This window comes from Lissotriton helveticus, chromosome 8 (assembly GCF_964261635.1).
Source record: "Lissotriton helveticus chromosome 8, aLisHel1.1, whole genome shotgun sequence".
NCBI lineage: Eukaryota > Metazoa > Chordata > Amphibia > Caudata > Salamandridae > Lissotriton > Lissotriton helveticus.
In genome coordinates this window covers 916,074,294-916,089,528 of record NC_136069.1, presented here as the reverse complement: position 1 = coordinate 916,089,528, position 15,235 = coordinate 916,074,294, and the positions used below count along the sequence as shown (strand labels likewise).

General features: G+C 39.5%; 2 protein-coding genes across 5 annotated transcripts in view; one reads left to right on the top strand and one right to left on the bottom strand.

Moving 5' to 3' along the window:
- CMSS1 (cms1 ribosomal small subunit homolog) overlaps window positions 1-15,235 on the top strand; it is a 1,475,838-nt gene that overhangs the window by 161,026 nt on the left and 1,299,577 nt on the right. The window lies entirely within an intron of this gene.
- FILIP1L (filamin A interacting protein 1 like) overlaps window positions 1-15,235 on the bottom strand; it is a 795,845-nt gene that overhangs the window by 100,829 nt on the left and 679,781 nt on the right. For all 3 annotated transcript variants that reach the window (XM_078657733.1, XM_078657734.1, XM_078657735.1), the window contains one exon: window positions 886-3,628. In XM_078657733.1, the coding sequence (XP_078513859.1) occupies window positions 886-3,628 (2,743 nt within the window). The remainder of the gene's footprint in view (window positions 1-885; window positions 3,629-15,235) is intronic.

Genomic DNA, 15,235 nt, shown 5'->3' with positions numbered 1-15,235 from the left:
GAGCATCTTTAAATAGGTGAGTTCAGAATACCAGCTGTACAAAAACCTATTGCATCTGATGTAATAGACTACAATGTTGCTTTATCTAAAAGAATCTGGACCACATCAGGGTTCACGTGTCAGCTGTCTTGCCACTTAGTTCACTTATGTGCTTCCCCCTTTTATGTGAGTTATAAATCCTTTGGTTTGGCTGTGAAACGCTTGACCAACTATGTAAAACCATGGGTGAACATGTGACATTTCTGCATCAGAGCAAAGTATAGTTTGACGATTCAGTAGGGTTTCAGAATATTTTTATTCCCACACCTGTTTACTGAAAAAAAATTGTGGAAAAGATAGAATAGCGTATTTCCTTATTGAATGGTAGATGCTGGTTTGTCTTTTGGTTTTAACTCAAACATGAAGCAAGAGCTTGAGTGGTCACATATTTGTTACATTTGAACAGCTGTTATAGAAGCATCACAAAGCTAAAAATCCACCAGTTACCTAAATATTGCAGCCTTTGTAAATTTAAAGAATAAAACAGACAAAACAGTAGTCAACCACTTACCATCCAAAAAGTAAAAAATGTCAAAACAACAATTGTAGTCGAGGTTCAGTTGGGGAAATGAAATTACATAAAAATGCATTTAATACAATTAACTAAATATTTTCCAACTGGATATTTAAATGAAGAAGATATACAGTAAGTGCAAATTCTGACATCACTAAGCAGGTGAGGTTCAAAGTTTATTTTGTGGTATGTTGCACATCTCGTAAATACTGTCTTTTCCCAATACGAATGTGCGTAAATAGCTCTTGGAGGGATGGGTAAAAAACGGATGAGGATGGGTTTGTGGCATAGGGTACGAAAATGGTTGTGGGTTATTTATAAACATTACTTACTGTTATTTGTGATTGTCGTGGGAGAGGTGTGGCTGTTGGTGTAATAGTGATACTGCTTGTGATTTTATTTGGGGATCTACTTGGCATTCCATTGGGCAGTGTGGCAGTTCTATTGTCAGGCACAGGAGAACAAGGACTGATGGGCCTTCCTAAATGAATGTGGATTTTATTATCCTCAGTAGTTATTACACTAGATGTGGACCCGTAGCTGTTGGATCGTTGAAACTGCCATCCTGTCTGTCTCTCAGGAGATACTCTAAAGACTGTATGACTCCCACCAGTTTCCATTGGCTCAGGAGAAAACATTTGCTCTGGTGAACCTGAACCTGTGACTGCCAAGACCTGAAACGGAGACATTGTCCTTTCTGGAGTTACTGATCCACAAGAGTCGGGTGTTCTAGTACTCGTCGAAGAATTCCTACTTAGTGGGGGCCTTACTTGTTCTTGGTTTTTGTACCCATCCACAACTTTTGTTTTTATAGGTGTTAAAGAACCATTTTGTAAAATTGTTATTCTTTGCTTTGGAGTTCCACAGTTTGGTATTACTGCAGTACTAGTATAAGAATGTGGATTCTCTGCAGTCGGGCTTGTGATTTCAAGAGTGGCAGTGTTTTGACTATGGTCTGGAGTAACTTTTATATGAAGAGGCTGTCCTGGGGTATGACTTAGAACTAGATCTCCTGGTTGTACATAATTTCCATTTTGTTTTTTATTGAGTTTTCCATTCTGCGACTGACTTTCTCTGGATTTCATCCATGGCATCCATAACTTTCTGTTTGCAGAGTTTGTCATTGATGAATTGCATTTATATGGCAAAGATTGTTCTTCGTCAGTTGTGTCTTCATCTTCTGTATCACTTTCTTCGTATAACTGCCCATTAATGACTGCTTTCTCTAGAGGAACCAGGCTCTTGTAATCTGGTGGTTCATTGTCCGCAGGATCAGTCTGGACTTCTTTGGAGAAGACTTGAAGATCAGAAATTCTTCTTCCATTAAGGCTAGGCCTTAGGCTTTTACTGAAACGCCTGTACCTTTCAAGTTCTTTTGAGAGACTTTCCATTTCTCTCGCTAGTTCTCGATTTCTATTTTCTTGCTGAGTAAGTTTCTTCTGCAGAACCGAATGATCTCCCTCTAGCTGGCATATTTTTTCTTCTGTTGACATGTATTCATGAATTTTTTCCTTTAGTGCATCTACTTCCTGTGAAAGATGGCCGGATTTTGCCTCCTCCTCCTTCAGCTTTTTGAAAAGCAACTGATCCTGATTACAGTCTGCCTTTTCAGCAAGTTTATATTTCATAAGTTCTCTTTTCACCGCTTCTAGATCTTCAGAAAGGCATTTGGCTTTATGGTGTTCATTGCGATATCTTTGCTCTAATGATTCAAATTCATCTTCAGTTTTCATAAGATCATCTTCCACAGCCTTCATGGTTTTGAGTGTGTGCTTAAGTCTTTCAACTTCCTGTGAAAGTTCTTTAATTTTATTATTTTCTAGATTAACTGTTGCAGAGGATTTGGGGTTTTCTTGTTTGAGTTTGCTTTTAAGGAACTCCTTTTCATTTGCTTCCAGAGCCTGCACTTTTTTCTTTAATATGTTAAAGTTTGAAAGTAGATCATTTGCCCTTGATTCTTCAGCATATAGTTTGCTTTTCAAATCATCTTTCTCTTTTGTCACACTGTAAATCTTGTCTTGCAGGTCATTCTCCGATTTCAGTACCTTTTTACTTTCTTCAATCAGTTTTTCTGTAACAGCTGTAACTTTGTTCTGTTCGGCTTGAAGCTGTGCAGTTGCTGCGTGAAATTTATCTTCAGTTTGCTTTATTTTCCCAGTCATAGATTTTCTTTCATCAACGAGCATCACTGTTAATGTTTTTAGCTTTGTTAAATCCTCTTTAAGAATAAACTCAGTTTTTTCTAATTTTGCCTCTATAGCCTCTAATTCTCTGACCCGGACCTTTAAACTTTCAATCTCATTTAACATTTGCTTTGTGTTCGCTTTTTCCTTTTCTAGGTTGCACTTCAGATGATGACATTCTTGCTTGCTTTTACTGAAAGCATCTTCTAATTTTTCCAGTTCTATGATTCTTTTGTTGAGCTTTTCAACCTCTACTTTAAGGCTCTTGCTCTGAACTGCTTCTTTATCCAATTTTTTATTTAGCTCCTTGCATTGGTCCTCCATTTTGATAAGTTCTTCATCTTTACCTTCCATTTCCAATACTCGTTTTCTTAATTCCTCTACTTCAGCAATAAGGCTGGAATTGCCACATTCTCCTTTGTTCATTTTGTCCCGGAGATCCTGCAGTTCTTCCTCAGCTTTTCGTAAGGTCTTGTTAGTCTCTTCTAGTTCATCAATTTGCCTACTGAGTGATGCTAATTTTAATCGGAGTTGACGATTCTGGCTATCTTCATTTGTTAACTTTGCCATCATAACTTCCTGATCTTGGTGTTGTTTAGTAGCTAGCATCTGCAGTTCAATCTGAAACCTGCTAGCTTTTTGCTCCTCATCCTGGGCTCTTATTTCAGCAATGTTAAGCTTCTCATGAGCTTGTTCAGCAGTGATGGTTAACTCTTGAATTTTCTGGGTTTGTTGTTTTACTTGGTCAGTGAGTTTTTGCTGTTCGTCTACAACCATCAAAGCAAATGATTTTAGTTTTGTCAGCTCTTCTTTCAGTTTAGCAATTTTCTTGTTGTTGTCCTTCTCTTTTTTTACTTGGTAGGTTGTTTCTTGGTCAAGTAGCTTTTTTAATCTAAAAGAAAAATTTGTAATGTTTTAGAATTTAGAAATAAAGTTGCATTTTTTTAAAAATAATCACACAAAATACTGTAAATCTTTAGCACCTAAATTATAAGATGAGATATGTAAACATAATTTGAATATTAAGACTAGAAGTAGTAAGTAAATGAGATACCTCCACGCACTTGGACACAGATAATTGTAGTATGCGAGGAGTCAAAAATAATTGCAGTAAAAAAATGATGTAGAATTTACAATAGGAACTGAATAGCAACAGTACCTAATAAAATTCAGAGCTTGAAATGAACGGATCTATGTACTTCTATGTTAACAAATGTGTGTAACCGGCCTGTAAACCTAAGTCTATCCTACTCAGAGTCACTTCATTTATTATTCCTGATTTTAAAATCGTCGACAGAGGTCATCCATCAAGCTACAGACATGTCTCCCTAAATAACTAAACAGTAAATGGTTGGGAGGATATTGATTACCAGAAACTGGTCTTGGTGCCAGATAAATGATATTCTTGCACACTTTCAATATGGTTTTAGAGCTGCACGAGGCACAGTAGAGAACTGCCATGGCCCGCCCATGTGGGCAGAGGGGCCATGCCCCATACCCTTTCCCGAAAAAGAAGAGTGCCTGTCAGGCTGACCTTTGCTCAGCCTCACAGACACTCTTCTTGTTCAGGTCAGGCAGCCAGGAGCTAGACATGCTCTAAATATGCAAGGCCTGGCTGTCTGAGCTGAACTTTGCCAGTCTGAGGCTTTCACAACCCTGTGGGCAGACCTCCTCATCCTGGCAAAAGTGCCTCGAGATCCTCCTCCCCTGTGTCACAACAGGATCGTCACAGATCCCATCCCACTCTGTGACGAGTGAGGGACTGCTGCCTTCCTTCATTGGCTGATATAAAAAAAAGACATAATGGGAACCATATGTAATATGTTCCTATATTGCCATTTCTGGGTTCTGGTGACATTTACAAACCACTCAGCCTTGTGGTTTATAATGTCACCAGAATCCCTCTATGGCAATTTTGAACCATATTACACAGTTACCAGTTATGTAGGGCGTATTACCCCTAATGAGTGAAAGCATGCTACAACGAATCCAAGGTTGTTAATCCAGTGATTGTTGGTAATTGGGATCAATCATGTGCTCTCAATTTTGTGCGTTTATCGCCATTTACTTTCTGGTAGGTTAAAATAAATTGGTTAGATGTGCTCATTCGTGGAGCTATGCGAGTTCGTGTAAATTATTGGTGGGATTACCAGATAGGCTCTATGAGTTTAGGTTTTGTTAGATTGCTGTGATATGGGAGCAAAGAAGATTTGGTTGTGATCTATGTAGTGAAGTTTGGGCATACTAGAGGAATGCAATGCAATAGTAGAGATTAAGGCCAACATGTATGAAATGCAGCTTAGAGTGGGCTGATCTGAAAGAGAATGCATGCAGAGGATGAATCGTAAGGAGAGGGTCATTCAGAAGAAAACAAGACAAGGCAACGGTCAGGCATAAGTCAAGATCAAATTTAATGCAAGGTTTAAAGAATATAGGGGTGACTTTTCAGAGGCCGCATGCGATCAGATGATGCAAAACTGTAGAAAGAAACCTTGTTTGCATGTGACCTAGTGGTATATTAGGTACTTTTGATAGGCTCTATAAACTGGCGAAACGTCTCTCTGCTGCCTGGCTACAACTAGACTAAATTAAAAAATGTTACAGATACAAAATGCAAAACTGAAAAAAGTGCTTGGATGCCTCTCTACATAAAACGAAGAAATGTCTGGACCAATGTAAGGCCAAATTCGCAGATGATGTCTCTATTTGCCACACACAGTTTATAATACATTTCTATCATCTGCATAGTTGCATACTCGTCTGCTCAGCCTCCCTTCGTTGAATACTATTATTGAAACTAAAAAGAAATGTTGATTTGCCTAGTACTACCAAAATTGGGAACTGGCAAATTTCAGTATCTCCTATTGTGCAAAACGACTGAACGTCAACAGGCTAAAACATATAGAGCAAGGGTTTCCAGTGTTTGAATTTTTTTTAGGGGGTGGGAGGGGGTTAATAGAGCGAACTCGACCCAAAGGTATCCAAGTGCTTTACATGAGCACCAGTTGTGTTACAGACAGACTCGTTCATTTTGTTAGGCACAGGGAGATTAAGTGATTTGCCCAGAATCACAGGATGTTGAGCATCCCTGCCCAGATCCACACCACAATTTAATTATAGCCACATATGAAATAGTAACAATGAATCTAAATATGAATACTCTTCATTGTCTGTGGTTGGCTGAACCTGTCGAATGGAAAAAGCACTAGTTAACTAACTTTCGACACCCCTGCTGTAGAAGAAATATGACTGGAGAAATATTTCTAATGGCTGTCACAGTCTTTGTGAAAGCCTATATGGTGCCACTAAGTGCTGCTTTGTAGAATTGGATGTATTTTATTTTTTTAACACATTTTAAAATCTCGTCAAGAAGCATTTGTAATTGCTGTTATCCAGGTTTGCGTTTAATGGTTGTGCTTAATGCGGCGATACACTAGGTTTCATATTCGATGTTGTAAAGCTGTACTGGTTTGTACATGAAGGACCTAAATTAAACTTGATGATAGTTAGAAATAAACATGGAGTTTTTCTGGCGTGTTGTGAACAACCATTGTCGTGCATGGCAAAAGAGACAGCATTGCTCTCACGTAAGATTTAAAATCGATAGGGAGCTCAGGATCTTTTGTAGTATCTTTTTTCCCCAATGAATTTAGTTCTTTGCTAGGTTTGTATGTCTGTACTATCAGGTCCTAAATATCGTATTAGGCTTTTCTGCTATTAGGGCACAGTAACAACACGTTTTAGTAGGTTGGAAATCCTCAACTCCGAATTCTTCTGTATTTGTTTATTTATTTGCAGTTTTCTAAAGTGCAAACAAGAACCAAATGGGTATCCGACTGTTTTACATAAAAACAGACCTGCAATCGAACAGTTAAGAAAAATAAGTTTCATAGGTTTCTTTACATGAGAAAAGTTTCTGGTAACACTATTCCAAACAAGCATCTTGCGAAATAAAGAGTTACTACAGATAAAAGCATTTTGCATACAAGTTGTTACAAAGGGAAAGCTAGCAGAGCATATAAAGAGTATTACATCACGATTCCATTTTGATTCTAACTTATGTAAGGGAAACCTGTCCCTCATCAAACATGACCACAAGATCAGCCATAAAGACAAGAGCATGTAAGCAGACTAGAAATTAGTCCCCATGAGTCATATCTATAACATTACTGCCTTCCAGAAGATCAGGCAGCGAGTTTAAGAACAATGGAGTGTGTCCCTCCAATCACCATCACCCTTATCTCTCTGCATATCACCCACCTAGGCAACTGTCCCAAGCAATATAAGTACTGAATCAAGTTCCCTCGGGCTGCTCAGGGTGCGATGATGGACAGGTGAGGGCGAGATCTGGCATGGGAGGGCATCTAGTACATGACCGCCACCCAAACACCACGGCCCTCCCAGCAGTGCAGGGCGCCAGGTGGGAGCCACACACCCCAAACAGACCACAGGGCTTGTATCGGTATAGAGAGCTCTGGTGTAGAGGAATCTGCTTTGTAATAAGAGGCATGAGCTCTCCTTTGTTATACATCCGAGTTATAATCTTGTTGGTCAGTAGAAAGGGTAGATGTCACTTGTCATAAAGCACAGAAGAGCAATGTGTCCAGTGGTGTGTGTACTTGCAAATGCATATGCAACACCATTCAGTCTCGAGCTCAACACGGGAGCTGAGCTTGTGTCCTCACACAAGCGCTAATATTGAAGCCATTTAATGCTGTCACTGTAAAAGCCTCTGGTTAAGCATAATTTCAGGAATACAAATGTATTTGCCTGTCACTTATAAAGCTTGGGGTTTGTATTCTCTCTTCTTGCTAGTGATCCGCTAGGACAGCATTGTACATCCAGATAGCCCCCGTGCAGCATGTGTAGAACGACAAGAAGGGACAGATACTGTCCATCGTGCAAGTAAACCGGAATTCCGAGGATTTGTGTTTGTTAAACGAGTGGCAGTACATCTGCAGTTGGTTTAGTCGACTATAAGAGCTACATCGAGACAGGAGCACAGACCACCTCCAGCATAGGCTAGCCCCACATGTTTGAAGGTTTCCAGTTAACAGACACTCCCCTGGATGGTAGGCCACTCACTCTTTGTGGCAACATCCTAGGGACCTCCTCGATCCCTGCACATGCAATTCTGAAAAGAAACTCAGTGTAGTTTTTGTAAGGTATAGTATACGGCACCTCGTATAAAGCAGCTTCACTTTTTGTTAATACATTTCTTCACACCATAATGCTGAGAACCATCTTATCACCAGTCTGTAACCACATGCCCCAAGGTGTCTGACAGTGCTGTATGCACTTTGTAGTGAGGACATGCACACTTTATAAGATTCACCCTGATTAACTTACAGTCTAAAAGCCCTGTACAGGTTGGACCTTACAAAAAGAGATTCCAAGACAAAAGGGAAGCGGGAGATAACTGTCACATTCCAGCATTCATCCTGTACGCCTAATCCCCAGTCCATGCCTCATGCTTTTCTTCAGAGGTATGAAATCTTTCCAAACTGGGTAGGTCATTTCCGTTTTTTAAACAAATGGAGGAGTAACCACTAGGGGTACTTAATACCTATACATTAGTATGGTATTGAGGTGCAAGCCCTGCAACCTAATCTGGGACAATCCTTTGTCCTTAGAAGACCCCTCACTCACCAACTAGGTTGGTGAGTGAGGGGTCTTCTAAGGACAAAGGATTGTCCCAGATTGGGTTGCAGGGCTTGCACCTCAATACCATACTAATGTATAGGTATTAAGTACCCCTAGTGGTTACTCCTCCATTTTGTTTAAGTATTAAATCTAAGGGGACCAGGAGTTCCTACTAGACCTTTAGGGTCAACCACCCTTTCTCTCCTATTTGTTTACAAGGTCATTTCCGTTGCCAATACCTGTTCCCTCTTCTTTGCTACCTTTCTTTACTTTTACCACCCTTTCTCTCCTGTCCCGGGTCTCATGTGACTAGAAAGGGTCAGGACTATGTTTTTAGAAAAACAATAAATAACGTGGATAATTGTCTGGTTCCAAACGTTATTGCTACTTGAGAGCGAGACCAAGTTTTATAAAGGATATGGTCCGACTCGGATCCGTACTTTATCACAGATAAATGAGCTTCACAAAACTCAAACAAGAAAGAGATTGGGCTAATGTGCGGGCAGTTCTTAATATTGCTGATCCATACTAAAGGACATTAACCTCTTGCATGCTCATGACAAGGTGAACTCGTCATGAGGCACACTGGAGCTGTGCTCATGACAAGGTGAACTCGTCATGTATAATGGGATTCAATAAATATCAGCACAGGACGGGAAAAGCCTTAGCAGCCAAGTGGTTAATGCATACTGTAACTTTGCCCCTTCCCCCCCCTAATCCCCCCCCCGTTCAGGTTTATAAAAAGATCAGCATAGGTTTTGAATGAACCCAACTGAATATGGAACAAGGAATGTAATGGACTTCATTACGAGCATCCCTCAAGTATCAATAATTCAACAATAGCAAGTCACCATTTAAGGCTTATGGTCCATTTTGTTTGGCTTTACTCCAAAGCAAGGCTACGTTCTCTTGGAAGCATGTGAAGGATAGTTAAACCTCCCGTAACTTTATTAGTCAGGAGCATGTGACCAATGCATAAGGAAAACTGAAGGCACCCCAAACCTGTTCCTTTAACAATCCACATATTCCACCAACAGTCAAGCTGCAACAAATATATTTTAAGTCGTCAATTAAGGCACCTAACTCTCCCATCACATACCCTTCTTTTTTATCACTCACCTTTTTTCACCCTCGAAACATGCATGTGTCATTTGTTATTTTTTTATTTTATTTACATTTTTTTACACCATCCTGCGTGTTTACTGGCTAAATGATATTCCGAAAAAGCCCACTGCTAGTCTCCCTGGAGCATCATAAGATAAATGGAGAATGATGTCCTGCTCGGTGATGTTACTGACAAAGATGTATTAACTCTGCCCAAGTTCTTATTTTTGCGCAAGTGTTTTTTTTTTTTTTAAATTTATTTTCTTCTGTTGCTTCTTGGGTAACAAAAAACCCAAGTATAGCCTACCCTTTGTGAAGGAAGCCCAGGAAACAGTAATGATCCATCGCCGCAATGCTCATTTGATTTTTATTGTCACTGTAAATCATGATTACAGCCCTTCGGGGGAACGGCCACTATCCTTGTGGACATCAGATAGAAGCTGTTAACATCCTTGGGTACTTAGAGCTTTCAATGTCACTGACCATGACACACTCCTTTATCAAATGAGCTGTAGATGAGTTAATGGGTACTGTGTTTAAGTCCTTCCTCATCATCAGATCAACCTCTACTCCAATATCACTTTCAGGGTTTCATGGGCTTTAGCTTTTTCCAGATTCTTTTTATCACCTATATTGCTCTGCTTTTGAAGATCTTACAAGGGTACGAAGTGGGCTTTGACTTCTAGACAAGTGACACTCCGATCTTCCTTAAATTGTAAAAGGAAACTAAAGGCCTTCCACCAGTTACACGTTACCCTGCATGAATTTTAAGTTAGATGTACCACAATTGGTTTTCCTACATCACCTCACATCACTAAAGTCCTGATCCCTTCAACCAGAAATCTTCACCTACATCCATTTTGACTGGCCTCTGACAATGAGACTCCCTCCAGTTCCCCAAAAGAATGTATGGAACCTGAAAGCCCTGCAAGTCGTGTTAGAGGTATAATTATTCTTCACACCCCCCCCCTCCACCATCATTGTATTCCTCCAAGAAAAATGCTTTTTAACTTGTGTTTTCTTGTGAATGCTTTTGTCACAATGGCGTGTGCTAATGTTAACTGTTGTGTCCCTCTTGCTTTATTAAATGGGATCCAGAGAGACCTTCATGCAAAGACTTCAAATAGACTGCAATGAGCAGAAAACTAGGTAACCATGTTCATCTTCCATGCCCTACGTTTGCAGCCAGATACCTATGCTCATTCTCACATAATAAAGTGTGCCTTCACACTGCTAGGTGTAGTGCAAAGTAGAGTTCATTGCCCCATCTATCTCAAGGCTTTGTGAAGAAGTATGTTTGAGGGCCTATAAACTCAGCAGCCTACTGTAGTTCATACAGGCTGCAAAATAACTCCCTTATACTGCTTAATAATCCTACACTCAGATAAGACATCTGCTATCGGTGTTGTCCATCACCCAGTACAGTATCCAGCCATCACCAACTGAACAAGCATGGAATAACTGAAGCGATCTGCCACATACTGCTGGCCAATGGAAGGACTCTAATTTAGCGCAACACTTCACGTCACAACTACCCATATAGCATGTAAGATATGGGTTAGTGGTAATAAAGTCCATCCCAGCAGATCATCCACCATTTCTATCTCCAGTCATGTCTGCTCAGGACCATAAACCTTTAAACAACATTTCTCAGATTGGACAACCCAATTCAGTAACCAACTAAGTGGACTTTGATCATAAGAAATGTCATAAAAGGACCTGCAGAGCAGTTCAAAGCTGCTGCTTACTGAAAACCAACTGCATGTCAACCTCTCATCCACCAAACTGCACCTCTGTAATTATCACGCAAAACATGGAAACACTTACCACAGTGATTCACAAAACTAAGAACACCCCTTACAACCACACACCCTAAATGGCATAGCATGCTGCCCACGTAGGCGAGAAATTCAGTGCACCTCATAGTGGTATTAAGCGCTGTAAAAAATGTTCAAGACAATGCAACAGCACAAGCACTATACAAAAAGGCTGTAATGTTGTTTCTAACTTAAATTTAAAGGAGCCTCACCTAAAGAGCCAATTCGGGTTGAATGAATTTCTAATGGTTAGTCGATGTGACACATAAACGGGCTTCCTTGCCAGAAGGCTTTTACGGAGTAAAGCAGGCAGAAACGAATGTATCTACTGTTTTCAATTTTGTAAGAGGATTACAAGCCTTTCTAGTGAAATGTAAAGGGAGATATATTCATTATTTTGTTGGGTATACAAAATGCCAAGTTTTAAACCAGTTGCAGGAAGGTTTGTTGCATGTGTTTTTCAGATTAGCAAGTTTGTGTGCTCGGTGGGTGGTTAAACCACCTTTTTATTAGCTGCTTTTCCAGAATGTGATCTTGCACTCTACACTATGAACTCATTTGCTTACTATAACCTCTTATGATCTCCTTTGTGATCCTTTTCCTAAAGAACTTAATGCAGTGAGATTTAATTTTTTTTATATGTATCCGAGATTGTAGTACGTTTTGGATATTTTGAAGAGTATTATAAATTTGTTTTTCAAAATTCTATTTTTCATTGTATGAATAGTATCTACATTTAGAGCCAAGATATTTTTATTTTATATAAATTACAAAAAAAAATCCGGTGCTGGGGGAAAGTGCAATACAGGAGGAACGAGAATTCCCTCTGTCTTATCCTGAATTAACTGCTTTAATGAATGAATAAATGAATGAATACATTTATAAAACACACCATCTCAGCTGGCCTTTTGGAATAAGTCATTAAGTCATAGGGCAAATAATTACAGAAGATAGGCTCTTGAGGTCACTACGGACCTTTAAAAACCTTGGACTCCAAGTTTGTAATCACTGAGGAAACACTGTGAGGAAGTGGATAGATCGGTCAACATAGCAGTTTCCTCTAAGGAATTTCCATCATTGTATTTTTACTTTTTTTTAAGTTTGGGAGTTTTGGTGTATTCTATTGCCCTCATCTCAACGGCTTTCATTTTATCAGTGTCATTTTCTAATTGCATGATGTGGTCTGTTGTTTCTGACCAGTCCCTTCACTGGGGTACCTTTACCTTTTCTATTCTGAACTGATCTCATAATGGTATGATATTGAGGATGTGAATGGGATTTCATAATCACGCACATACCCTTCCTTCATTGGCAAGATTTCTGAAAAAGAAGCCTAAACACAACTCCAAGATCACATTAGTGTTAACCATCTCCTGCACAACTACTAATCTGGTTGCAGATTATGCTGCAGCACATAGACTGATACCTTACACATTGTAGATAATGCCCTTCTGTCCATAGATGAAATTAATGAAAAAAGAGCATGAAGAGTCACTTGAAACGAGCTCAATTTTCTGTATTTTTCGGCTTTTAAAAATAAATATTGACCGAAAATACAATGTTTTCTGTCTTTATTGTTCTGTAAAAATCAATAAAACCTGAAAACTGGGAGCCTTATATATCAATAGGTTATTAATTGGGGAAGTCATGCTTCCTTGCGAGAAGCCAGAACCTGTTTAGCAACTAATAACAGCGTTGGTATTCTAGGGCAGATTTCAGCTAAGTGGGCATATTTTTCTTTGGTAAACTTAATATGGTGTTTGTATCACCAGGCAAATTCTCTAGTCTTCCGTTTTAGAATAGTACTCTTTAATTTTACTTTCATCAAATATCTGTAACAGTCCCTTTCCCACTACAGTTCTATCAACATGTCTTGTGTATCCAAAGTCCCTTGTGTTCAGTTTTAGCACTGTATTTAATTTGACAACTTCTTTTAATTAACACCTAAAATATCAATTGTAATCAACATTCTACTAAGTGCACTCTAATTCGACAATAACAGTAATAGCTCAAAGACCTTATTACGATTACTAAAGAATAAAACACATCCAATGAGACTCTGCCTTGAAGGTTGATCTCGTTTTATCAGGCCGCTTCCTTCAGCAGATACTCATGTGGTAGACCAGAAATAGTTGCAGGGAGAAAACTGTGCCAAAGTTGTACTGTTGAGAGGAAATATTTGGCATCATAATTTCTAACATGTCAAATCCAGTGGTAGGAGTCTCCCTCAAATATCCTGCAGAGGTATCTTAAGCGCTTGACCCCATCAGACATTTTTACCACATAGTTCCTCTGGAGCATGTCCAGTGGGAGGAACCTTAAATCTTTATCTTGCAATGGCATTATGTTCAGTTCTTGTGTGACTATTCTGAAAACGTTCAGCTTGAGCCTCCAAAAAGTATGGTATAGTGCGTTCAAGAAAAGTATGGTTGTAATAACTTGAATGTACCACTTACTCTAAGATTACTATCAAGTTTTCTCTCTTACTTCTAAGAAACGATGCACAGTTTTTTCATGTTTTTATAGAAAAGGAAAAGATGATAGCTGATTGAGATGCATGCTGTAAGGCTCCCCTTGACGAGGCGAAGGGGCATGGGCATTTATCTGTTTCACCGTTGTTCAATATTTAGACTGAAGTTTAATCACATGTACAATAGGGTGACACTTATTGTATCCGATTTAGAGATCACTTGTGGAATGTCAAAGAATTCTTCTATTCGCTGGAGAGCTTTAAATGTTCACAATGGAAGAAGAAGAAAAAGTGTGACCACACATTGTATAAGTGCAAAGACCACAGCTCCAACCCAACTAGGCTAAATAGTCCCTTCATAGTGGGATCCCCCATGACTTAAACTGGAACAGTCCAATAGCTTTTTAAAATGATAAAACCAAGCACTGCTGTCAATATCCGATTGTGATTTAATGTTCTCAATTGCTATCTAGTAAATATCAATAGGTAACTGCATAGGGATGTGGCTTCTCTCTACAGTCTTCAAAGAGATGTCAAAAAAGCAAGATCAGAGATACCTCTGCATTGAAGGTGTAGACTCGCTCCTTCCCACAACTGCATGGGAAGTTGTTTGGCCAACCTGGATTACTATCCTCTCATCAGCTGGTAATACCACTTCCGCCATCAGACAGAATGTGGAGTTGGGTGTGTGTTTCAAGTTGTGGCTTCTAAATAGTTGGTGTGGACTCATTCGCCATGGAAGAAACTCCTCCACTATCCCCTGCAGGCATACACCTTGCTCAAACTAGGCTCCAGCTATGGGCCTAAAATATCATTTGCCCTTGTGTTAATGGTGTCATTAATATCTTTACTGCATAGGAGGTGGTGCTTCAAATGATTCTATATTCCATTTATTGAGTCTCCACAGGAAGCAGGAGCTCTGGAAAGAGATGATCACTAGCAGAACTGATAACAGGATGCTCCAGATAGGTGGATAGTTTTTTAATGTGTGGGGGTGATACAATAGGGTCCTCTGCTTTACTTCTGTGCTCTCTTTACCAGCCTACAAACACTACTTACATGCTCATCGTGTTGGAACTGTAGGTGCTGGTTATGTAAATGAGGAACTGTGGTGGGCGGAAGGTGATAATTTAGGTTTGTTGGGCAAATGTGTGCAGGAACTCTCCCTTCCCTCACCTTTTAAATCGCCAAGGTGGTCTTATACATGCCTTTGACTAAGGAAGTACTGAATTAAGTGTAGTGAACAGCTTTTTGTTTTCTAACAGTGTATGTGTTCCGCCCAAGAGTGTTTTCTTGAACATTCTTAAACATTCTTTTGTCTTGCCTCAAGGGACTTATGGGGATGTCAGCCCTCGATTGTTTGTGTAGATGCATTTCTGGTGGCCTGGAATGGGCCTGTATGCAGATTGTTACATCAGAGAATGTCTGGTCTGAGTATCTAGTGATAATAATTTGAGGACCTCAT